Consider the following 27,081-nt stretch of genomic DNA (forward strand, 5'->3'; position numbering starts at 1 on the left):
TTGATGATCAAGTTACTGTATTATCTCACTTCATAACACAATATGTTTTTTGTAAGTCACATGACATGAGTCACAAACCTGTTCATTCCAAATTATTTAGTGTCCCTTTAAAAATTACATTAAAAATCATATTGAAAACTTGCGTGGCTGCTTTGTGACTGTCGGACATGTATGGGGTTGGCTACTGATTATATTTCTCATCTGCTAACCACGCCAGCCTTATTGTGGCCTGATATCCTCTGGTAGGTCTTGCATGATCTTTGTTAATTCACATTATTTATGTGAATGTTTTTTTTTGTACAGCACTTTATAACTTTTCTGTCACTTTGTCCTGTCTGACTAATCAGTACTTAACACCTGGAATGTTGTTTTTGAAGAGAAATAGACATTTCTAATTTGGGTATGAGTATGTTGTATCTCATTTCCACTGCTCTTCCTTTACTATTTTATTAACATGTTTCTCCATGCAACACAAGACCAACACATGATATACTTTTCACAATCACAATACATCTCTGGGCGAGACTGGTGTACCAAACCAGGAACATTTATTAGATACTGTGTATGCAAAATGGAGGCAAATATACAGAGCTTTAAGTAGAGGTGAGACAGAACATATTAAGTGTTAACGCTGTCAAGGTTTACATAACTTTAAAAAATGTCAGCCACATGTAGCCCAGCTGATCCAAACCAAAAGAAAAATACTAACAGAGAAGCAGAAAGTGTATTCACACACTTCAGGAGGAGTAGGAGCTGAGCGTGACAGCAGGTGACAGAGGGAGCCAGTCCTTAATAATTTAGTTCATAGGTCAAATAAAGTGAGAAATGACATTAGGACCAAACCCCATTTAGCAACAAATACTCAGATGACCAGGTTGGCCTTGTAAATTAAATTACAGGTTTCGTTCCTTGAAGTGCTGAAGGCAAATATTTCAGCACAATCAGAGGTTTGGCAAACAATAGATGGGCTTTAAACCAGGCAACCATACAGTATAGCTGCTCTCCAGGTTTAGAGAACAGAGGCCTCCAGCACATAACAAAACAAACACACCCACATTTGAAACCTGTTAATTGTTTTGTTTCTGTGACTTTTTAGTAGCAGCTGAGCACAGAATACTAATTTCACACAGAAGTTTTGCATCTTGTGCGTCTACAAGTGGATCATTTTGTCAAATAAAGGAAAGTATGAAAAATGATCAGTCAAAAAAAGGGGGATTCATTTTATTTTTGCTGAAGGGAGGGTAGTAGTAACTTCTTTTGAGGGAACGTCTGTTGTGTTTTTCCTATTCCCATATTTATACGTTATTTCAGCCTTTCCTGTGAGATTTAATATATAATAAATAAACAGATTAGTGGATCATAAAAGTGTGTTTTGCCATATGCAGAGAACAATACTGTTATATCATTTTGAGATTTTCGAGGGGAGGGTGTATAAATAAAACATAATGTTCAGCCCCCTGTTCCACCCCAATAATCCGAACAATAATCCAACAAGTGTCTTTGAGTGTTTTTGCTGAATTGAAAGCTAAATTGAAAAGATTATGTATTAGGTATTACAGTGTGTATCGTCTATTAATCATAGAGTCTTAGTAAACACAGGCTCTGCACTCAAATCAAGAAAACGATGCACATTTGACACTAAATCTGCGAAATCCTGGTGATTTCCAACAGAATTATAAGCTTCTCCAAACCTCCCACATGTAGCAAGTTTTAGTCAAGACACATACACACGACAACCTTGCTCAACTCATCACCATACACATTTTTAGAAAAGTTTGGTCCAGCGTACACCATTTATTTTACACATATTATTCCACCCAACGTTACATGCACATACACACATCCTTCTGGCGCTTCTGTGAAACTAGATAACACTTTAGCCCACAGTACTCAACATCCTGCATCCACCGTCACAAACCAGAATCATATGACGTGAAATAGTTCTACCACTTGAACAGTTAAAGTTTGCTTTGGGTGCCTGGTAACATTAATATTTCTGACATTTCATCCGGAAATACGTGATACGACCTTGGTGTTCATTGTTTGGTTGCTGAGCTTCCAACAACAACAAATCTAACTCTACTATTACTTGAACAGTGGTTTGATAGCACCTGATACAGTTATAGAAGTCCATTTAGAGTATGTCATTTCAATTAGTGAATATATTGTACAGCAGTTAGTTATGAAGCCCTGAGGTCAGCCATTTAAATTCTTTATCACATCCACAGATAATGACTTAGATTATTAAATATCTTTACTGACAACTGTCTCACTCTCCGGATACAAACACAGACAGACTGTACAGAGATGGCAAACTGGCACACACAGTACACCACAAACATCTGCATTGCGTTACCACAAAACAAACAGTGAGGGTGATTTATTTCATGGCATCTTTTTGATTTTGGGATAATATTTTGACTGACAAAACTGGATGAAAGACAAATATTTCTGTCATGGCGGCTGAGCAGCACCTTGCTCCTTCCCATCTGTCTTTGTTTACGCCCATTTGCACATCTGACATAAACGAATGGGCATAAATGAAAGATATTAGACGACTCTGCTATCTGTAAAAGGAGACAAGGTGGAAAATGGAGAGAAAAAACTCCATGCTGCTCTAGCAAGACCCAGCAAAATGACATTCCTCCTCTGCTTTATATTGGTGGAATTTGTTTTAAGGCTATATTTGGAGACCGGACGCTCTCACTCTAGGGGGGCTCAGCTCTTTCCTCCAAGATACAAACTAAGTTCCTACATAGTAGTTTACCCATGTAAACAAAAAAATCCATCACTAGGATAATTTCTTCCTGGTAAAATGATCATGTTTTATGGATAATTAATAAAATGACCTAATTTATAAAGACATTTTATTTGGACATATATGTTTTTGAGATGTGATAAAAGGATGTAGTGTTGACTCCAGTGGCACCACTTTTGTGAAATATTACTTAAGGTGAAACATTACAGCAACAAGGGCATAGGGCTGCATAAAACATTACTCTACTGCGGAGGTGATAGATTTATTTCTCTAGTTTCTATTATTCACACCATGTAGGACAGGAATTTTACCTTATTCATTTTTTTTAAATCTAAACTGTTCTAATCATTCACATCAACTCTATCTCAGGACATCAACACTGAACCTCTGCAATGAGAGGAAAAATGTACGGAAAAGGCACTATAGAAATATCTGATTGATGGCTGATCAATAGAGCCGGCTGGACAGAATAATCACTTCAGGTATCAACCTGAGAGTTTCAAATGAAGCCATGTTTGATCTATTTGCTCTAAAACTCCACCCTCTTCTGAACTAAATGAAAAAAAAAACATTATAGGGGAGGATCGACGGCCCTTCTCTTCTGATAGATGGTAAAAAGGAGACGACATGAAGCCGCTCAGCTCTCGGTCAGCAGTTGGGGTGATAGCAATTTTATAATATGGGCAGAAAATATTACTCTTTCACACTCATATATGATTTGTTTCCAAGTAACCATGGCCTTCCACAGTCCCTCGTGCATAATTTCTTCTCATTTTTGCTCTGAGCCGAGCGATATAAGCACTACAGAAAACCTCTGCAGATGTCCCACACATCCTTGGCAATCACAAGGTGTTTGTGTGACAAATATGTGCTTCACCATTTTGTGATGCACGCCTTGGGGTCATTTTGCTTTGAAGAGCTGGATTTTATCATTTTCAGCCTGCCTCGTCTATTTCTGCTTCAGTGATGATTGCATCCATGCCCCTTACTGAGACCACAACATGCCTTGCAGGTACACACATTGCATCAGGGCCTTCTGAGGTGGAGGAGAAGTATTCTGACCTCCAGTGGGTTACCATCTCACCTTGCTGCTACACTCCAGGGTGTGTGTGTTTTTTTTTTTACAAGGGTGTTTTGCCTGGTCTGTGCTGTGTTTGGCCAGTACTCGTTGCCTCGACTGTTTGGTTCATTTTGCTCACAGGAGAAGTTTGCCTTCAGGGCTGTCTGCCAGAAAGGGTTTATTTTAACCCAAACCATGATCCTTTCCTAAACCTAAACAACTAGGTTTGTTGCCTAACCCTAAAGAGATTTCTGGAGGAAAACATCTCCCATGTGTGCTCAATTTATTTAACCAGTGTAGCATGAAAGCATGCTGGAATTACCAACCTAGCTAGCTAACTAGCAAGCCACCAAATGACAATTGAATGATTCTTCCACACACTCTGTTTGGGGCGTAGGAAAGCACATCGTTATCACCGGAGTGACAACTTTGTTCGGCTCATTTTCTGTAACCAGTGTAGCATGAACGTTCGGGGGAATTAGCAAGCTAGCAAAGTAGCCAGCTGCTAAATAAGTAAAATGTAACAACGTCATCCATCTTTACATGCAGTCTACAGCACAGCACAGTTGGGCATGACTAGACAAAACACTCTTGGTAAAATAAATAACGTGTATATCTAAAATGGCTCCAGCTTACGACCCAATTGATTTCACATCAAATGTGTGTGGAATTAGTCAATATTCAACGTTAAAATCACAAGTTGACAACTACATGACATGACAGGGTGTTGACATTGCTACTCCGAGGTGAACATTAATTAAACACATTTCAACAAGTGCCACAATGACAACAACAATGCTTTGGATTAGTGAAAAAGTATTAAAAAAAAAATCACAATCTTGAGTCTCAGTGATTATGGACACACACTCAGTGCAGTAATTTGTAAACAAAATATACACACACATACTGTACCTTGAACTCTAAATCTACAGTGGAAATCTTTTCTGTTTTGGTTATAGTCATTACTTTTCCATCTTATTTCATTGGCATTTTTTTTATATAATCCATTTAATTTATCTACGTATATTTACAGAACTTATTAATTTATTAGCATGTTTTTTCCAAGAGCAGTGTCACTGGGTTCAAAACTAAAAGGATTATCTAGTAAACATGTTGCTAACTTAACAACTCTCCTCAAAGTGCAAGACTGTGATGAGAGAAAGTGCACGAGTCCTGCCAGTGAATCACTCCTCAACTCTGCTCTGCCAGCGTAAAGACCACCGCCATCTTACTGTAATATGTATTCACACATCGAGCCATGCTGATTGAGCAAGCACACATCAAAACCTTTCACTTAAAAGCAACGTAACGTGATTCCACCATGACAATAACATGTTGACTGCATAACATGTTAAGCAAAGCAAAGTGGACTCAGTGAATCCTTATTAAAGCTACAGACAGCAGTGTGGTTATATGGTCTGAAGACAGCAAGTGCATTTTAATCAGACAAACGCTCGCCTCTTCACTCACACTTCCATTGGCTGGACGAGAGGTGGCAGGTCTAAATCTGTTACTTGGCAAGAAATCTGCCATTTCAGACGAGATGGTATTATGTGATTGTTCTTAAAAACATGTATAACCAACAGTATATCCACAGGTATTATTTCTTGCAAAAGTTCCCATTAGAATTGAAACAATCCAGTTATAAAATCATGTATCATATTTTTGGACTTCCTGATCAAATTAGGGCCCCAAATTCTTGTCTACATTAAGCAACGTTTGGTTTTCTGGGACATCTTATAAGCCACGTGAGTAAGTTTTTACTTCTTGTACCAAATCTTGCCAAGCAATATTATTCCAATCCTATGCCATATCGCTTACAAGATTGTACTCGTTGCTTAGCAACACTGGCTTAATTACATTCAATTAAGGAGATTTTTAACTTGTTACGCCCAGCAAAGCACAGTTAACTAAGTGAGTACTAAAATAGACAAATAAGATGAGATTACTATCCTTTGAAAGTGTTGGTACAAAAGTAGGTTGCAGATTAAATGGCATTTATTGTTCAGTTTTTTTGTTAAAGACCCTAAAAAACTATTTTCTCAATCTGCTTCCTATTATGAGAGAACATTTTTTCTGCCAAATCCCATTTTCCCATGAGAAATTTATGTTTTTGTCTGCGCTCTTCTCATGATTTTGAAATCCTTGAATTAAGATAAAACAGTTGTGTGGTTGTTACTTTATAATGGCAGTCAAATCTGATCAAACCACTCACATGCTGGGTTTTGTTTAAGTCTTAATAAATAAAACCTAAGAATGTTTCCCCCCTAAAACATTAACTGTTGTCTTTTTCAATCATGAATATTTCAGGAGCTTTAAAAATAAATATTTTTTTTTGTCTTTCTTGGCTCTTTTGAAGTGGGAGGCTGTGAGTTGGTGGCACACTGCTGTGTGTGGCTTTACGGCACCTGACAGTCTTCCTCAATACAGTATGCAGCAACACGACACATCTGGGTCACAATAGCTGTAATTTTACGTCTTCAGGCTCGACGTCGCACACACAAATGGCAGTTCCACTTGATAAATACATACACACACACACACACACACACATACATTTTCAAAACCCACCAGGAGCGAAAATCATTTTCACACCAAACAAGAGAACATCACGATCCAGATTCTTTATGCATGCAGCGTGTGAACACACCTGGTTGTCCTGGTTTACTAAGCTTTTGTTACAGGCTCACAGGTGTTTTTGCAGATTGTAAATATCAAGCTACATGTAGCCTTTTAGCCTGACGAGTATGTTTGAACACTCAACACGGGTGATTCAGGCTGATATCAATACCTTCACTCTTTGATAAGACTTAAGACTTGAAGCTGACATCATTTAACGGTGAATTTGTCCCGGTTTCATTGTTCCCGCCTGCGTGTCTGCTTGTGAAATAGCTCCTGCTGACAAATCCTTAGTAAATCTATGTGGTTAGAAGTTGCAGTTGAGACATGTGAACTGTCCCATGGCTCATGATTCTCTATTGTGTAGAGTGCAGTCGTGTGTTAATGAATATTTACAGTACCACGGAAAACAACTAGAGGAAGAGAGACACAGGCTTGGCACTGCTTCAGTATAATAACATAGACACAGACTGCAGTGTCTGTACAACCGTAGTGAAGTGTAAATTTGTGGGGATCGTGTTTGTGTGTGTGTGTTATGTTTCTCTGGCTGTCCTCCTCTTCCTCCTCCTCGTCCTCACTGTGTGGGGGAGCAGTCGTCTAAATCCAGCAGCTCTTTGACCAGTCTCTCTCCAAACTGCGCTCGGCTGTATCGTTTGACTGTGTAGGCGTCAGACATCTTGTAGAGGATGTACGCGTTGTTGATGGCGATGCTGATGCTCAACCAGAACACCTGCTGCCAGGTCTTGTTGGGTTTATGGAAGATAAAGTACCTGTGGGAGGAAAATAGCGACTTACTCCAGGGTTTCTATACAAAGATGTTCTATCAAAAAAGTGTGACTTCTGTGTTTTCCAACCTGGACTCTATTTATCCATGTTTTATGTCTAAGTGACTAATGGGTACAACAATTTTTGAAATTAGTCCAGTATTGAGGGAGAGTGCTGCAAACAGCTGCCTCGAAACAAGCTGCAAGGCAATTCAAAACATTTTCTTTACCTTTTATGCTTTATGCTCTGTTTATTACTGTGTCTAACTAAGTCTCACAGAAGTATCGTTATGAAATCTCGTGAGAGCTGGCTTGTTCCCGAAGACAACGTTGGAAACGTGAGTGAGAGTTGGAGAGAGGAGTGCCAGGAAGAGTTTGTTGTCTTTGTTATCTTGAATATTTAGCTGACAATGTGGAGAAAGCAGGTTAAAGATCACACGCTAATTGTATCGTCTTGAGACAACTTGCTATTTTGTACATACTTGCTGTACTTGTCGTCATATTTGCAGATGTAGCTGAGGTGCGCCGCAAAGGCCTCAACAGCCAAGGGACATGGGATCTCCCCACTTTTCCTCTTAATGATGATACCTGCCACAAATACACACACCAGAAAAATGAGAGTGAGAGACATACAGCAGAGAGCCCACTGAAGGGACTCATTTTCTCAAGATTACAGTACATGGTCACCCGGCAAACAACCAGAAAAGGGATAGGAAAAGGAACGCTCCTTTACATTGGAGGCTGCCCAGGTGCCCCTCGTTCCCATTTATAATTTAGCAGGCCTCTTCATTCTTTGAAAACTGCAGGGCTGCTTTGTTAATTAGTCTTTTTCGCAGCAAACACTCAGACTTGTCACAGCTGGAGATGCACAGGTAACAACATTAGCGACTGTTTCGTTCCATTTAAGTACCAGTGAGCCGTGACCGTGAGCCAGCAGGCACAATATACTCAAACAGGTACATGGAAATGGAAATGGGAATGCAGCCGTTATTAGTGTTAGCGGTTACATGTGTGTAGCTATAAACATTTCCTAAATGGCTGGTTGGATGCTCCACTTTCTAGAATGTCTTAAGATGCTTAATGAAGAAGAACATCTCAGCTGTTCTGGGAACTTTCAGCATCTCCATAACTGTCTGGTAAAATCACCTCTAGATTTGGGCAAGAAATACATGATGCAGTTGCAGAATTATGCTTTCTTTCATAACTGCAACATCTAGTTAGCCGTGAACTAAATCCAGACTCTTGTTATCATATAAAACGCTTACGTCAGCACTGAGTTAATCATATAACAATCACTAATCATGATATAGTTTTATTTTAAATCATAATAAGAACACAATGTTGTAGCTATTGATGGGATTTGCACCTCATTTTGTTCTCCTTTTTTAGAGTGAAAAACACTTCCAACCAAACACACACGCGGACAGCTAGGGGAAAGAAAATCAATATGGGATAGAGACAGTTTAACTGATCTGGTACTTTGCTTCCACATTCTTCATTCAAAGAGCTCAAACACACTGCGGCCCTTCAACTGAGTTTAAACCTAACAAAACTGTTTCAAGGAGAGTGGATTACGCTTTGAGAGAAGGGGAATATCATGATCCTGCCGCCTCCTGGAAATGGATTATCATGGATTAGAAGCTCTCATTGATTTTTCCTGACACAAATGCTTAATGATGTGCAAATTTCACCTGATGGTAACATCCAGAAATAACAGTAAAGCTTATCCTATTTTCAAAAAAAATTGTCAGGTTCATGACATTTGTGGTTTCCTACAATTATAAATTCATGCATTTTGTGCAACAATGCATATTATGTGCACCGTCTCCTTCTTAAAGGATGTATGATTCAACAAGACAAATCTACTTTCAGAGTTTTAGTTCTGGGTACATCAGCAGCATTTACCCTGTTTTGTTGGGGAATAACCGTTGGTGAGGAACCTGAAGTGTCCCTTGTTGTACCAGCTGATCAGTGACATGCTTCCTTTCATCATTACTCGTGATTGGCCGCGCTGCGCTGGCGTGGAGCTGCAGACCAGCATGTTTTGTGGTAAGCCTGTACAGTCGCTCTTCCTGGTGCTCAGCAGACCACAACAGTAGATATCTGGAGACGGCATAAATACAAAGACATGTTGGCAGTTGTATGTATACCTCTGAAACGGAAAAACATTCTACGAGTATATACACTGATGTGAGGAAATATACTGTACAGGCACAATTATTCACAATAGAAAAATACCAGTTAAAGATTAAATAATTTGTATATTATTCAGTTGTCGACCGGCAGACAATTACTTGGTCATAATTTTAATAATTTGTCATTTTTTTTGCGAATTATTGCAAATAGTTGCAGCTTCTCAAATATGTATTAGTCCTCTATGATATTAAAGAAAAATGTTTTTGCGTTTTTTACTATTGGTCAAACAAAACAAGACATAATATGTCAACTTTGGTTTTGTGAAATTTCTTTATTAAAATGTTCTTATTTTTTCTTATGTTTTATAGACGAGTTCATTAATCCATTATTTGAATAATAGCCAACTGATTAATCAAAGAAATTATATGAGGATAATTATTATTTGCAGCCCTACAAAAATTGAGCTGAAATGATTAGTCGATTTATGAACTAGTTGATCGACAGAGAAATAATTTACAATTATTTTAATAGTGACTAAATTCTAAATTAATATCATTGTCTTCTGGTTCCAGCATCTCAGATGTGAGTATGTGTTGATCTTCTTACATAGATATTTATATTTGGGTTTTGGTTGGACAAAAGAACTTGAAGACATCACCTTGGGCTTCAGGAGATTGTGAAGGCTATTTATTTCACTGTGTTCTGACATTTCATAGAGCAAACTATTATTTGAAAAATGTATTAATAACTGTTCCTTTCAGCCCTAGTCTCATCCATCCCTGCAGTAACTCCTAAGCATTTTTTGTGCTTTTTATGCATTCTGCTACTGAGTTGAACCAAAACTCACAGAACAAAATACTGTAGAACATTTATCTCTCTCACAGCTGTCCCACTTCTTCTCTTTTTCTTCTTATGCCATTTTTTTTCTATATTTCTTACATGGATGAGCAGCGGCGAAACTATTATGTGGCTGAGTGCGGCTGATTTGTTAATGTTCTCAATTTGGACAATCTGTGTAATACATGTATGTGTGTGCGTGTGTGTGTGTATGTGTGTGTCCACAGTAAGTGCTGCAGAGGTAATTAACTCTGCTAATTAATCCAGTATGATAAATTTGAAAGAAAAATGTCAGGCCATGCCTTTGCAAGCTCAGAGCTGAGTTTTCTTTCGGCTGAATGCCTCGTGATAGCTTCGTCCAATTAGGATGACAGAATATTGATCATATCTGTGGACTTGTTTTTTTTTGAGTTGGCATTTTCAAATCTGCCCGGTTGAGTTTAAAATTGCTTTACTGTTATTGTTTAGTGAAAGAGCATTTGTGGTAATGCGAATGTAAAAACTTAAATTTCCAGGTCGTGCTGATGATATCATCAAAAAATTTTGATCTGTTTGCTGAATATTTGTTCGCTGTTTTCTTAACTGATTTGCTAAATTTGAGCCTTTTATAGAACGAGGACACTGTCCCACATTTGCTACTATTATGAAAGAAGAAAACAGGTCACTGAAGATAATTCAGATGTGACTCACCGTAACCACAACAGGATTATATGCTTTCATAATAAAGTATGCCTTTGGTATAATGAACATCAAAACCAGATCTCTGTAAAAACCTGCTTCAAATATGGATTATCAGCATAAAATATCACAACTTCTTCCAAAACTATTTCCTGCAGATCACATAAGATAATAATGGCTGTAGGCTATAACAGAAAGAGTAAAACAACAAAAACTGTTTGGATTCAAGTGTTCTCATTGTTGTGTGTTGCAGTAAATGCCGTTTCTTTCAAGTCGCCACTTTACGTATCGATTTTTTGAGCAGTGACCAGGCTAAACTCTCCCCGCTGAATCTTCCATGATTTATTGTGCAAGTCAAAAGACAATTAACAGTCTATTGCAGAGCATCGTGGGGCTGTTATGGTCGATGTTGGTTGAACCGCGGAAGAAAGCCATCCGTCTTAACAAGTCACTTAACTTAAGATTTAGTTGTCAAGATGTAGAAGAAAACGTGGGCAAAATAAAAAAATTCTAAAACATCAAGACATTTTATCTTGTTTTAGAAACATTTAAGTCCTTAGCTGAGAAAACGATTACAAGAACAATCCACCAGCCTATGTTGTAATTGACATATGACAGAGACATGATTCTGCTTTTACACATTCTATGGTTAAAGATGGTTCACACGAGGTGTAAAGACACATGAAGAAAAAGAAAATGAATCATTCTAGCTGAAACTCTAGTGATGGGAAGTCTCATTTGAAGGTGAAATGCAACAGATCGTCTCCCTCTCTGTGCTGTTTAGCCTGGAGACGCAAAAATGCAAAGAGGGAGGGAGACGAGATGAGGTGTGAGAACACAGTCTGCACACCAAAGCAGAAAAAGGGAGAGAAATAACAGAGGAGAAGCAGGAAGATAGAAAACGAAAAGATGTTTCATTGAGGCAGCATTAGAGAGACAGACCAATATTCACTATTTGTAACTTCTTTGTGTACCTTGTTTGCTGAATTCGGTGAAGAGGCTGAGGCTCGTTATGGACGGCCCGGTGAAGATGATGGTGTTCTTGCCAGAGATGTTCTGGCAGAGCTGCTTGGCCACGAGGCTGTGGAGCTGAGGCTTGTTCTTCAAGGTGGCCAGACCATCTGTGCCCTCCTTCAAATGGACTGAGATCTGCAGAAAGAGAAAGGACATGTAGATAAAACAGATAGAGAAGCAGCTCATTTCATTTCAGTTCAAAATACCATTTTATTCTCCTCTACTCCTGCTGCTGCGATATAAGTCCTCACACTTTGCCAGGCTGCAGATTTTGTGTATTGAAACAAGTTGACGATTTTGTTTTTCGTAAAGTCTTACCAGTAGAGGCTTTCAATTTGTCCTGCGGTAACGCTAGAGAACAGGCCATGGTGTAGCTGAAATCAAAACTGGACTCATGAATGCGTTTGACAGATTTCAAAGTAATATGGCAATAACATTTATAATTTTCGTTTAAGGTGCATCGTTGGTGTTTGTACAGGGACGATCGGTGCATGTCATTCCCTCTTTCTTTCTCTCCCCTCATTTCCTGTCATCTCTTTACTGTTGATGCTCTCATAAAAAGCATTACACCCCCCCCCCCAAAAAAAAAAAATTTACAGTAACATAACATTTTGGCCTGATGTTGGTGCAATAAGAAAAGCTCATGAAGTTAAAATGAAATGAAATGAAATCATCTTTTGGAGCACATGAATGTAATCTGTAAACGTCACGGTAATCTGCTAAATAAGTTTTGTTAAATTAGGCTCTAACTTTTCAAAATGTTTTAGGAGCACCCACTGGGGCTGTGAATATGAATATTTCATGACAATCTGGCCAGTTGCCGTTGCGATATGTTGCTCTGGATCAAGGCAGACTGGGCTGCGTCTTAGCTCAGCACGATGCTACATGACGCCCTTGAAGCCTCAGAAGAAACATGAAGAAGAGCTTGGCTTCCAAAGAAAGCCATTATCAAATACATACAAACAGAAATGTACACCCACAAACAGCTCAGTGTCCTTCTTGCACTTATATTCCTGCTGTTGTTCACAAGCTTAACAGCATTAGCCTGATTAGCCAGCATTTACGTCAGGCCTTTGGCTATTACACTAAGTGGTCAGTACGTAACTGTGTGTGTTCTTGTATCCATGTGTGGTGCACTGGCTAATGGAATCTCATTGATTCACTCCATTAACTTGTTTTATTTCTTAGATATTTTTTTTTGTCTCCCTCGACACAATTCATTTAAAAGAGAGAAGATCTGAGTGCAGACACACATCAGTTGACTGGTAAAGACTGAGTGGCTGCCAAATGGCCACAGTCGGTGTGAATGCTAATGCTTACTTTTCAAACGGATTGGATAATGGGATATGCCTTTAAATGACGGAGATGCTTCTTGCACACAGGAGATTTAGGTTTACAAGAACAAAAATATGAATTGATGTTATTTTTTATTCAATATAGAGCCATGATAACAAAAAGAGAGTAAACAGGCAAATTATAATTCTGATCGTGATCCTGATCTGATCTCCACTAATGTAATTGTGGACTACATCCAGGCTACAGAGGGCAACACTTTCCCTGCAGCTTAGTCTTGAAACTGAGATCTTTCCACTTTTGGATTCTCTGCAGTGACAAACATTTCTTTACAATGTGGTGTAATTGTATTGCTGTACTTCGTACCAGATTTCTCCTAAAGGCTAAGTTTGTCATTGGACAGGTCCTTCTCAAGCCCGAACAAGAAAATGCTAGCATGCTTTACTGACATTCTTGTTTTATTGTTTCTGATGTCAAGTCAGTATTATAAACTGTACTGAGACTGGGTGTGACTGTATAGGACGATTGGGGAAGTAAGGACAGTTTGTTGTGTTTTTAGTGTAAGAAGCAGCAACATTTGTAAGTTGTCGCACTTTGCATAAGGACACCTTCATATCTTTGGCAGGGATAATGTTGTGGCTGATGCATTGTCAATGTTGCATTGTTCGTGATCGTTTTTTTGTGTGAAATATATAGAATCACTAGCTAAGGGTGTGGTAGTTATGAATTACTTTTGGTCCCTGTTTTTGGAATCATTTCTTTTGAGGATGGAGGTCGGGTAGTTTTTGTGGCTTTGTTTGTAGTTTGGTTTAGTCCCTGTTTTGATAGTTTAGGGGGGATGGCCCTGAATCAGCCCTCGAGTGGCTGGCCCAGACTTCCTCCATCCTTTTGTTCTTTTTGGCCAGGCTTCCAGACTCTCATAGTTTTGGTAAATCCATGGCATTATAAACCTTACTCCGTTATGGCGTCCTTTGTGTTTGTTGCAGTTCACAAGTTTGAGCCAAATGATTCTCTGTTGTGGCCGTAACATTTTTGGTCTCCTAGAACAGGGACGCTGTTACAAACCTCTTAAATATTGATTATTTTTATTTTAATTTTGATAAAAAAAACTCTTATTAGCTGTGAGCACCACAATAAAAATGTCCATCACCTCCATTGTATTGTATTAGAGTAGAAGAAGAAATCTCAGAGACAGATCTCCCAAAACCTAGACAAATAAAACCTGAAGTATTTGTCAAACAACACCGCTGGAAGTAAATGTGTCCTCTTCAGTGTAGCAGTGCAAACGTGTGTGTGAGAGTCCTGTACAATATTTGTACACTGATAGAAAAATGGCTTTAACAACCTCCAATCCGGTGGAAAAACTAGTGCTTTCACATACAGGATGAGCATCCTGTCTCCCAAACATTGGGTAGTAGTTAAGAGGTTTCCTCCTTCACGTGTCACCAATTTGACAATACAGAACAAACATTGTAACCTCTTGCAGGTTTTGAATGCTTTCTCCTCTGTCCTCTGTAATGGTTCGGGTTGGTCATGTCTGTCAGTCCTCCTGCAGTCTCTGGCCTCAGTTAAACAGTAGTGTTACATAAGGAACAGTAGTGGAAGGTTGCAGTAAGAGAACGGTTGTTAGTGAGCAGCAGCCCTGCCTGCCTGAGATGAGAGCCAGCAGTATATTCAAATCTAAAACTACCTCAGAAGAAAAATCTGACAACCAATATTTTTGCCCAGAAGGTATTTCTCATTTCAAGATGAGTTTGATTACTTTTAAAAATGTGTATTAGTTTTATTTGTATAAAGCCCAAAAATGTGATTTTATTCTTTGTAGTGCCGGCAAGTAATTGGCTGAATGCAATATGATGCAATATCGACAAGCTGAGAATGAGATTTGAAACTTGGTGAAGATCAAAGTCTTTTTAAGAGCTTTTTTTTCAATTTCTGCAGGACTTTTTATTTAATTTTTGATGTAACATATTTGATTTCGACCATAAAGTTAAAAAGCAGCAAATTAAAATACCCTCAAAGCAAACACACAAACATGTACTCTTTTCTCTCTCATCTGTATCCTGCTTCCATTCAGATTTCTGATTGCTTATGAGTATTGTTTGCTGCTACCTGACAGATGAATCCGGTGGAGGTACACTGTCGTACCCAGAGGCTGAACTTCCTCTTCTTCCTCTTCCTCAGCTCTCTTTCCGTACAGGTGGTGATGAACACCGGATCCTCGTCTATCAATGGCTCATGAAGAACCTGGAAGCACACAGGCAATGTAACTGTACATGTGAGTTTGTCTCCGCAGATTTTTATATAACAAGTAAAATACACAATGTGTTCCTGGAATAATAGCTGGCCTTGACAAGGGAGAATAAAAAGTATTTGTGTGAGGCATAAGAATGAAGTTGAGTATGATATAACATCACAGCTCAGGGTTAGAGAGAAGGCAGCCAACTGAAGATCCTCACAAGCCTGCGATACTGCAGAGAGAAAAAAAACAAACACTGTTCTTGGCAGAAACCCACTCTCAACTGTGTTGACTGAAAAACCCTTCTTTTGCATTTGTATGTTATCCCCCTTCAGTATTTCTCTTAGTCTCTCTGTCTACATCTGTCCATAACCACTAAAAAACAAAACAGTAAAGACAGTACTTTCATGGTATGTGCTTGAGTATTCTAGCTTCAGACCAAACCTCATGAAAAATAAACTAAATACAAAATCTAAATAGACAAGACATGTAACTTTGTCCTGAATTTTGGCTGACGCATTAAATTCAGTGAGCCTTGGGGGGAAAAAAGTCAAAGAAGTTATCAGCGGTTCTGCTGCATGGTGCAAATTGATCAAAATTAAAGTACGATATAAATATAATATAGACACACAGATTCAAACTATTTTCATGCTTTTATGACTCTCCACCTTCAGAACAAGCAAAGTAAAGCTGAACCGATGAGTCAATTAATCGATTACTTGATGGTCAGAAAATGAATCTGCGACCATTTTCGTAATCAACTAATATTAATTCCGATATATTAAAAAATATATCATTCATTCCGATTTCTCAAATGCAAAAAGCTGCTTTTCTTTGTTTCCCATGATAGCAAACTGAATATCTTTATGTTTTGTTCCCAAAAAAGTCACATCAGCCACTGGGTGTTGTGGTCATCCGTCAAACTGATGAAAATAATTAAAGAAATGTCAAAGTATTTTTCAAAAGTAGGGTGAACTGTTCCATCTGCCTCTTGTGCTTTTAATATTTCCCTGGCCTAATCACTATCTCTTCTAGTTAGGATCAGAATCAGATACTGACGATGAATGTCCTAACAGGGATTAAATAAAGTATTAAAAATGGACGCACATTCACAAATCCGAACACACATACTAAAAGTCTGGGAACTAACAGAACATTCACGAACAAAACCAAATATTAAACCCTTCCTTGGACGATTACATGAGCTTGGTACATTTATCTATTAATATTTTCCAGAGATGCTTTCAACCACACAAAAAAGATTTGCATTTCAAATGTTTCTAGGCTCTCCCTTCCACCGGTGTCTACCCCGCCTCCTCCTCCTCCCGCTCCATCATGATTTGACTGAAGCTGAAGTGAGCAGTGACCAACAGCTCTCTCCTGCTCCAGGACAAAGAGCAACAAGTCATTTCCAAGTCAAATGTGGAGTTATGGATTACACAAGTGGAAAAATAATGAGGCTACCTAGCCTCTGGATGGATGACATCAACCAAACCACAATGGCCTTTTAAGAAACATCTCATCCTGTAGCTGCCACATTAGCACAGCCGTTGCTACTGCAGTAGGTTTCTCTTGGTGACCAGATATTTCTCTGCATCTTATTGTAACAGCTGAAAACAAGGTGGATACATTTAAAGCACACAAGTGCTTTAAGTTAATCATTTGAACAGGTTCACTAATCCTGTATTGTACTAAGAAAGGAGGAAATCAATCTATCCACTCATTTTCTGTCTTGCAGTGGATGTTCTGTTAGGACTGCGACAAATGCTCTCAAAGAGGTTACACGTGCAAATCAATGCAAAGCAGTGTCAACAGATCCTCTCAGCGACGGCAAAACTGACAGACTGACGCAGAAAATTTGAGGCGTCGCTGTCAAAAGGTGCTGACATAACATGCTAATATTCAGCACCGATGTTGTTCACACTCACTCACACTCACACACACACACACACACACACACACACACACACACACACACACACACACACACACACACACACACATCCTGTTGAATAATGCTAAGTGGCAGATAAATCCAGGTCATGCAGCCTCACATGTAAATAAATATTATATAGAAGTATTCAAAAATGATGACAAAGCAGTTCCCTCCCTTTGGTAATTTTCCCCTCAATTAAAAATATTACTGAATTGATTTTTTGATTGATAATTAATCAGCCACTATTTTCATAATGAAAATAGGTAATTTTGAAAAAATTACCCAAACCCTCTTGTTACAGCCTCTTAAATGTGACAATTTGCTGGTTTTCTTCCATAATATCAAACTAAATAATGTTGGACTGTTGGTACTGAATCCTTAATTGACTCATCAAGAAAATATACAATAGATGAATTAAAACTAAAACCAGCTCAACTTCTTTCCTACCATCTGTGTCAGTCATTCAATGGCTAGATGACTTTTCCATCGTCTGTGGAGCAACAGTTTCAGTCTGTGCCACTCTGACTATCTGGGCCCTGGCACAGAAAACCAACAGATAAAACAAACTGCCCTAGATACACAAGTACTGCGAATGACGCACACACACGCTGTCTGACAGACGGTCTGCCCTCATTGTCTCAGTTTAGTGGATAGAGAGCACTAATGTGAATCCCTTAATTTCTTCACAATGAAATAAACTCATTAACATTTGCACTTAAAGTTTTTTGACCATGAAAGGACATGTGCTGAATGAGATGTGGATGTGATATAAGGTTGCTGTTAAGAGCCCGTATTCCCAAATGCATCACAGCACTGACATCATCTTTCACAATGAAGATGATGCTATAGCACTCATACTGCAGAAAAGCATCCTAATCAACTACTTCCCAGAAATTCATTCATTTCTATGTGTCTGCAGAGTTGGCATCAGATCCCACAGGAATATGATTAGCCAACCCTGGCTATAACCAGAATCTGAATACCTCAGTTTATTTATTATGATTATGGAAGAACATGAAGCTGAATGAGAAAAGTCCTTCAATGAAGTGGAAGCAACCTTATGTTCTGACTTTTATGGCAACCATTTTCATGAGTAAGTGGTAAATAAAAATGTAATAACTTGGGACAATCAGGAGCAAATTACATGCTATGTTCTCTTTTCCCTCTGCAAATTGCCACAGCACTCTATTACTCTACTTTTGCAATTAATCACACACATTATACGCCTGTTTTTCATCAGGAAGTAAAGAAGGTTGAGCGAGGAGCACTTTGTATTGTTTTCTTACATGAATCAAGTTGAACAAAAGCATAACACTGATATAGAAATGCTAATTTGATTTAACAGATGCTACTTTGATCAGGTTGTTTAGTCCCTGCTCCTTTGGAATCAGTAGTGCTGCTGTATATCTCGAGAAGAAAGTCAAACAGGAGTTGAATAAACTCCAGCCCACCCAAAATAGAGTTGCAAGGCAGGCGCTCCACTGCCCCAGTTGCATAAATGTGGCTCTAATGCATACAGTGTGACTGAAAACAAGTTGAAATGAGGCCCCTGGAAGGATAGTCAGTTAAAAATGACTGCGTTATCCAAATACTTGCTGTGTAGATGGTTTTGAAACTGCGACTCCCTGCCAAGCTATTTAAATGGTTTGCTCTAACTCAAGAGCAGATTTTCTTGACATTCTTATTTTACAAGCTAAATGGGGAACTCCTTAGCTTCTGTATTAAAAGTGCATGCTAATATCTTAGAGTGAAACCTACGCTGATAACCAGAATACAATGATTCAACAATGTTGCGTCTATTATGTCTTAAACTAAATCTAAAATGTCTCTGAATATTTAGTATGTTGTTTGCCATCTGTAGCAGTTCATACTTGTCACATTTCTACTGTGCATTATGAAGGAGAGGTAATAAGCTCAACTGTGCTATAGGATGCTTTAGGAAGACCCAGGCTCGTAACAGAGTGCACACACCTGCGTCTGTGAAGGTCTGAAGGTGCAGCTGAATGACTGCTGCAGCGAGTCCAGGAAGGGCTGGATCTTGTACAGGCCCTGGTTGCTTCCCTGTGACGGCCGGAAAGCCACGATGTGGAAGTACTTGAGGATCTTTTCAAAGCGCACCTGGCTCATCTTCAAGGCGATGCTCCGGTTGCTGAAAAAGCCCGAGCTCCAGATGCTGAGCACGGACTCACAGCGGTGCACGCTAGTGGAGGTGACAAAGCCCAGGAAGGCCTTCATCTCCTGGGCTGTGACGGGACGCCAGCCTTCGTCTGAGCCAAAGCGTTCCTGGAACTTCTTGGCATACATGTTAGTCTGGGTGACCATGTTTTGGATGCAGTTGTCAGGGACGAAGAGCTGGAAGAAGTCCATGGCTGTGGCGGTGGCCGGCATCTTCTGAGCAGGGCCTGAATCAGGACAGGAAGGGGAAAAAAACCCACTTATGATAGAGGAAGATAGACAGATTGACAGATAGAGAGTCCCATATGGGCTAACTCAAAGTCACAACTGTCACTTAATCCCAGTTTTTAAACTTTGGCACCATGACTACAAGTTGATTGACTGTATAAAAGGTTCTCTTTTGACACTGTAAGAGACGATAAAATTAGATTGTGTTGAGCTGTCACTGTCAAGGCTGTGTGGAATGCATACAAACTGTTTCTTGCGTTCATAAACTACACTGATATCTCATAAGAAGAGAGGACACAGAGGGAACAATCATCAATATAGGTAGTCTTGCATTGTATTAAATCGTCAGAAGAACATATACATTCCCATGAAATCGCTGCGCTTTTTCATGAATCAGCCACAGAAACCTTTGGTGTAAATGTCACGAGCCCAGGGCAGCTGTTAGATCATCTACACAACATGACAGCAACCACACTGTGATCCCTGTCACGGTGTGGCGTTTCTACGCTTGCCGAAGGTTTCAGTGTCTCATTGCTTTAGTGTTATGGCAGGCATCGAGTCAAAATTTTGTTCTGATCTGATAGTCGGGTCAGGAGGGAGCCGTGAATGAAAGGCGTCACAATGTCAGTGAAGCATCAGCTGATGAGAGATGTGGCTGTTTAAACAGCAGCGTTTAAACGCCTTCATTTTAAAACCAAATAATGGCAGCAACTAAACCTGTTGCACACACATCTTGCACATCTTAAAGTAATGGACAAACAGTTAAAATAGTTTGCTTAAAGTACAAAAAGTTAAATAGTTATCGTAAAGTAAAGGGTACACAGCTTAAGATAATAAATAAACATTTAACTAAGCTTACAGGAAAAAAATGAAAATAAGATTAGTTACTAGCATAAAGAACGTAAAACGTTTCCAATACAGCTATTTTACCTCTTTCATATATTGTAATCCATCAGTTTAATGAGGGGAAAGGGACATTTAACTCCTATTAAAAAGCACTCCGTCTGTATGCTTTTTGGTGTTGCATTGAAGCCACACAATCAATACACAATGCAGTGACTGGCTTGATGTGTTTGCTCTAGTAAATTAAGAGATTTTAAGGTTGTTGGATCCGTGAGAGGGAATTTGGACGTTACGCAGAACAACTTCAGGCTGAATAGAACAACACAATCTCATTATCTCTGAACAGAGCAGAACAAGGTTTTTACTCTCTCTCTCTATCCTTTTTCCAGTCCTGAGTGGCTCCAACAACAATAATGAAGGTCTTTTGTTTCGGTCTGTTAATGCTGAGTTAAAGATAACATGCACAAGGCATAAACCTAAAAGGTACATCACGTGGAGGAGGACGAGAAGAGGAAAAAAAGACAAGCAGACCCACAGAGCTGGTGCTTGCGGCCAAGACAGCAGAAGTAGCCGCCGGGCACGGCTGGAAATCCACTCATTTGCATTCCATGAGACTTGAAAGCTGAATGTAAAATCTAGCATGACTTCCTCAGAACAAGCCATTCCTCCATAAAAACATTTGACATTCAGAAGCAAGGTCCACTGAGGCAAAATGACTCACATCAGCTCATCTCCGGAGTAAGCCAAAAATACAACCTGAGGAAGAACTCATCATTTTTATGGATAACGGGATTGTTTCAATCTATTTCCTCCATAGATCTTCTTTGTGCATCCCTGCCAGCTGGTCTACAATCTAGCCAACATCATGCTGATAAAACTGGATCAAGCATTTACATAATGCTTTCTTCAGACTACAAATATTAGCTAATGTTTCTCTACAAGGGAAGCTTTGAAATATCCATTTCCCACCGTGGCTATTACAAAACTCCACCTACGTTGCACCTACAGAGAGGAGTATAATCCCTCATGATTATCTGCTGAAGTATTTCTATCGACGAGGGACAAACATCTGCCTGGTAAAGCTTTTATAGCCATGGATTTAAGAATGAGAGATTACTGTGTAGTTGGGGGGGATAAACCCTTCACGTAGACAAAACATGTTTTACGCTCAGTTTTTAGTGGAAATTACAGAAAAAGAACATGAGTTTGACGATTTTTTTATTATTTTCTCATAGAATGCCAGCTTTGGCAGGACAATATGCTGAAATAGACTACAATATTAATAGAAATGTTTTTAATGTCAATACACAGTATATCATATCTAGAGTGTAGGGCAAATCACATATAATTATCTGTGTTCTACTGAGCTGCATTACATCAGAAACAAGTCGTCATATGTGAAACAAAGACTTTGACAACTCATTTTGTTATTTCTTGCTATGAATCGTTTATTTTGACAACAGAATTATGTTAAATAGTCAAGCATTGTGATCATCTCTGTCCAATTTTCTTAAGTAGAATTTAGTTATAAATAATAAAAACATTTGATTGTGGAAAAATTTGTGTACTTTTTTTGTAGTATTAGTTATTATTACCATTACAATACAATTCCACTGTAAGTCAATAGACCACATGGAAACAAGTTATATTAGCTTTTTTGTTTTGTTTGAGATGCTATTTATAGTTTATTCTATTTCATTTAATTTAGTTTTTTTGTCTTTGCATATTTATACCCCATATTGGATAAAATGTGTGTCTTTTGTTTTAGTTTTCTTTGTGAATATTTGGATGTGTGTTAAAAGAGTCAAACATGCATCACTGCTTGTCACACAGTAAATGTACCTTATAGTAGCGTTATAATACCGGTATAAATGCAAATTTCCCTTTGAGTCTGTGTAAGTCTACGGTTTTTTTTCAAATGTCTCTGCAATGGTAAGAGGGAACATGCAAACAGGACTATCAGAAAAACAGGGTCAGGCAGAAAAACTGACATATGGAGAGTCCTAGTAATCTATCGGACATGTCCAGCAAAGTGAATGAATAAATAGCTCATAATTCCCTTCAACATCACGATAAGGTGGTTATATAATCTGAGATGTGGATATATGGATAATGGCCTTGGCTCAACCACATTTTTACGCAAGCAAAAAACTCTTCAAAACCAAGGAGGAGTTGCCGCTGTAACTGTAAACAAACACAATCCAGACTTTGAGAGTTTGCTTGAGGTTGACTCAACGCTGTATGACGGTGGCTGATGATTTATGTAGGGGGTGCACAGTCTCCATGGATGGGAGCTGTCACATTAACAGTGTGTCTGTGTCAGCACCATCACAGCTAGACAGTAAGACACAGAGACAGACGGTTGGGCAGACTAGAGAAATCCTGACATATCATAAAAAAATATCGCTGATGAGATTTCCACCATGAGCCGATTTAGTGGCTTAAGCAGCTTCTCATCCCATGCCATGAAAATCGGTGGAGAAAATGCATCTAGATACGCTGATGCTCAGGATGCAGTCAATCTGTGCTGTTCAGGCCGATTAAAATCAGTGTACGCTCTTAGTTGAGGTCTGAAGTGTGATTATTGCTCCATGGCAGTCCTGCTTCCATCCAGTCAGGCAGCTCTTAATCATCTCAACCCTGATGCAAGATGGCGGGGCCACACCCACACTGGCTGTGCTTGTGCAAACAGACAGTAAACCAGACCAGACTGTACAAAGCAGACAAACACACCTGCTGACTCCCAGGCTTAGGTCAACAGAGCAAAAAAACAACAACCGGAAAGTATACTTCCTGCACATCCTGCTCTATTTGACGGTTGTTATTTGGTGAAGTAACTTCACCAAAGAACCTCTTATGTCAAGCTCAGCTCAGTTTGGTTTGGATTATTTTGGATAAGTGAAATAGGCACCACTGCATATTTGGGCCCTGTATCATAAAGTAGGATTACTGAAGTTAGCTGGATTACTGGTTGGTAACCCTTCAAATTTGGAACATGGACAGAAGAAAACAGAGCTGTTCTGTATTTTGTTTGGCCTACTGCTCAGTCATCCAACTTTCTGGTACAGGCCAATGCCACCACCTTCAATTTAGGTGGCATACCAACAGCAGACACAATGCTTAAAGATGTTTTATCTCATCCTCATATTGGGTCTTTTATTTAGCATTCTGAGAGAGTACATTTTTCTGTTGACCTTAACTGTTGACTCTGTATGTCTATGCTCCTATGTGTGTTTCTTATGTGTGAGCAGCTTGGTCCATGTCTGCTACAGCCATTTGGTGGTTCAGCCCCAAAGGTGCCACAGTACATCATGTCACAGTGGACACAGGAAGGCATTACTACCCATCACTGTTGCCTCAGCTGAGGCAGAAGAGGAGGAAGCGGAGGAGCCTGACAGTGACAACCCAAACCCTGCTGCCTGATGCATGCTGTACTCAGTGATAGATAAATGGATAAAAAACGAAGAGGAGACTAACAGCTTGGTACATGTTGATTAGCAGCAGGTTTTAAACAAAATTACATCATGCTTTGGGGCAATAATCACAAAGATAGAATGAGACAAAGAAAGACGGAGCGGTGTGGGTGCACAGTGCTGTTAAACTGTCACAATTCAGACACACACACACACACACACACACACACACACACACACACACACACACACACACACACATTCAAAGAAAGTGTGCAACCAGAATCAGAACGCCTTTAGCTTGTGTCTCACAATAGTTAATAGTTATTCATTTTGTTAATTAAATTGGTGCAGGAGGACAAAGGCCAGCATGCATTTGTACATGTATTCTGCATACATACAGTACACTATGCTAATGCAATGTGTGTGTATATGTGTGTAGAACCAGGAGAGACATCATGCTGATTCTCTAAATTGAACAGCATGTCTCCCTGCCCTGCCCTGAAACATGAGCACACACACACACACACACACACACACACACACACACACACACACACACACACACACACACACACACACACACACACACACATACACAGGACAGCATGTGTGCAACAGCTCCAAGCGGTGAAGTATCAAAGGCCGAGCATATGCCATGAACTTAACAGCAATTAATGATGCAGTACCATGCTTCTCTGTGTCACTCACTCACTAGGATGGACACACACACACATACACACACACACACAAACGAAAATGAAACAAGCATCCAGTTGTTTTAAAGCAATGGCCTTTTGTGTGCTGTTTTGGCACCAGACCAAGAGCCACAGAAAGGTCCTGCCTGACCTAAGAAAACATAAACGTGAACTGCACATGTTCTGAGTGTCTCCATCCATCCAACCATCCAACCACACACACACACACACACACACACACACACACACACACACACAGACACACACACACACACACACACACACACACACACACACACACACACACACACACACGATTCTTCCCTGCACAAATGACCTTATTCATGCCGCATCACCTCTCACCATATGTCTCTTTGAACGGCGGCACCGTGACATCCTGCAGAGTCTCCGTCCAGCCCTCCTCCTCTGCCTGACTACGGGACAGAGACCCCGGGGGACCGGCTCCGTTGCTCCCGCTGCCACCACCTCCAGATCCCCCGCGGTGTCCGCTGCCCTCCTTATCGCCCCGTTTGTGGTGGTGGTGGTGCTGCTGCTGCTGCGGCTGCTCCTCCTCGCCCGCCTCGGCTATGTAGTTGTCGGAGTCGGAGTCTCCGGAGGTGGTATAGAAGGGATTGTCGCTGCTGTCATCCCCGGACTCGCCGAACACGTCGTCGGATATCTGCAGGCTCTCGTACCGGGAACGGGCCGCTTCCAGGAGAGACAGCGCCTTCCGCCCGCACTCCGCCATCTCTCTCCGTATAGTGATGCTCTTCTCCCCCCTTTCCCTTTCTTCCTCCCTCTTTCTCACCCTTCCACTACGGCTCTGGTGGCGTGCAAGTGGTCACGATCTTGCAAGCGCAGGGAGGTGTTTCCCTTCAGCGTGGCCGCTTCACTTTCCCCTATCCTAGGTATGAATTATGACCCTGCAGTGCCTGTACTCCAGGCGCGGATGCGGAGCCCGGCGGTCTGAAAGCGTGAGGATCCGGGGAGAGCTGTCCGCTTCAAGGGTACTGAAATATTTCTGCCCCGTTGCTTAGCCTACAGCGCTGCAAAATTATCGATAGCTGTGGCTTCGCATCCGGGTTGAGAGACCAGTGATTTCCCCACAAAGAAAGAAAATAGAGATAGTGGCTCCCTCTGCATCACCTGACACCACAGCCCTGCCCTGCCATCCAATAAGATGCATTTTCTCATCCAATCTCAGGGAGGAGCGGCTAAAATGTGGAAAAAGTATGATGATTAAGGGTAATAATAATACGACAGGATAGAAGAGATGACCATGAGAATATAGTCCCTTAAAAAAAGCAATAAAAACAATGTGATCAACTAAAGAATTATGCTTAAGAATTCTTTCTGCACCCCTATTTACAAATAAAAAAACGCTTTCCACATTGAACAACATAATCCCACCATATGGTGCATTTAGTAGCCCTCTTCAGGGCTTTTCATCCTGCAGTATCACAATATAGCCCTGTGCAGAGGGAGTATGCAGTTGTCAGAAAATTGCAAATGTTCATATTTTTAGGTCTATTTGATTGTTTTGTCAACTACATACGTAAATAATGAACCTGTAAGCCAAGAGGGGTAAGATGTCCTTAAAGTGGATACAAAAATTAAAGTTTGAACATCCATGACAACAAATGGACCTATTGACCAGATTGTTTTGTCAACTTTCCAAGGTCGATAGTGAACTTTCAATCTCCTCCTTCCGTATTTGTTATTTATTGTTATTTTATTTTGTAGGTCTCAAGGCCCAGAGACCTTTATTTGGTGGACAAAGATTGACATGCATTTTGAAGCAGGTGATATACAGTATAACCTATTCAAGCCTTTAAGTGAACAAAAACAAACAACTACAACCAACAACAAAAAATATCCCCCAGAGTCACTATGATAAGAAACACTTGGATGTTCAGGGTACTGTTACTTGTAACTGAATTGCCATGTTTGAAATGTATCTTAATGCAGCATCAGTTCAGTTGAGCTAAAAAGCCATTAATGCACAGGATATTTTATCAGAGTTTGCTGGTTAGCAAGGTCGTTATGGAGCCTGTATTGCCCTGCATGAGGCATTAATGTGCCCACATTTATTCAACATCATGTACTATTTTGTAATGATCTCTGGTCTGTGTCAAAACAGATGGCCATCTTGATCACAAGGGGCACTTACATGTTATTCTTTCTTTCTTTCTGTCTGTCTTCAAAATACTGTGAGCATTTAAAATCCCAGAACTCTTTTGCACTGAAGGCCTGAAATGAACATACATGGACGACATGTTGCTGCCTATGACAGCAACATGTCATCCTGCAATGAACACATCATCTGTTTAATAGAATCATATGCAACTTATAGTTGATTATATTTTTTTATCTAAAAAAAGCAGTTGGTT

General features: G+C 39.8%; 1 protein-coding gene across 1 annotated transcript; it reads right to left on the reverse strand.

Annotated features, from left to right (window-relative positions):
- Positions 1–476: 476 nt before the first annotated feature.
- On the reverse strand, positions 477–25,787 carry pgbd5 (piggyBac transposable element derived 5). Its single transcript, XM_068720536.1, has 7 exons — positions 25,055–25,787; positions 19,306–19,736; positions 15,272–15,406; positions 11,827–12,001; positions 9,107–9,304; positions 7,684–7,789; positions 477–7,207 (listed from the first exon to the last, which is right to left on the reverse strand). Exons 1-7 carry the CDS (start codon positions 25,437–25,439, stop codon positions 7,012–7,014), a joined length of 1,626 nt encoding a protein of 541 aa, XP_068576637.1. The 5' UTR covers positions 25,440–25,787; the 3' UTR covers positions 477–7,011.
- Positions 25,788–27,081: the final 1,294 nt, after the last annotated feature.

The sequence above is a fragment of the Cebidichthys violaceus genome, unplaced genomic scaffold (assembly GCF_023349555.1).
Source record: "Cebidichthys violaceus isolate CVI_PGR_0920_01 unplaced genomic scaffold, fCebVio1.0.p SCAF_10, whole genome shotgun sequence".
Taxonomy (NCBI): domain Eukaryota; kingdom Metazoa; phylum Chordata; class Actinopteri; order Perciformes; family Stichaeidae; genus Cebidichthys; species Cebidichthys violaceus.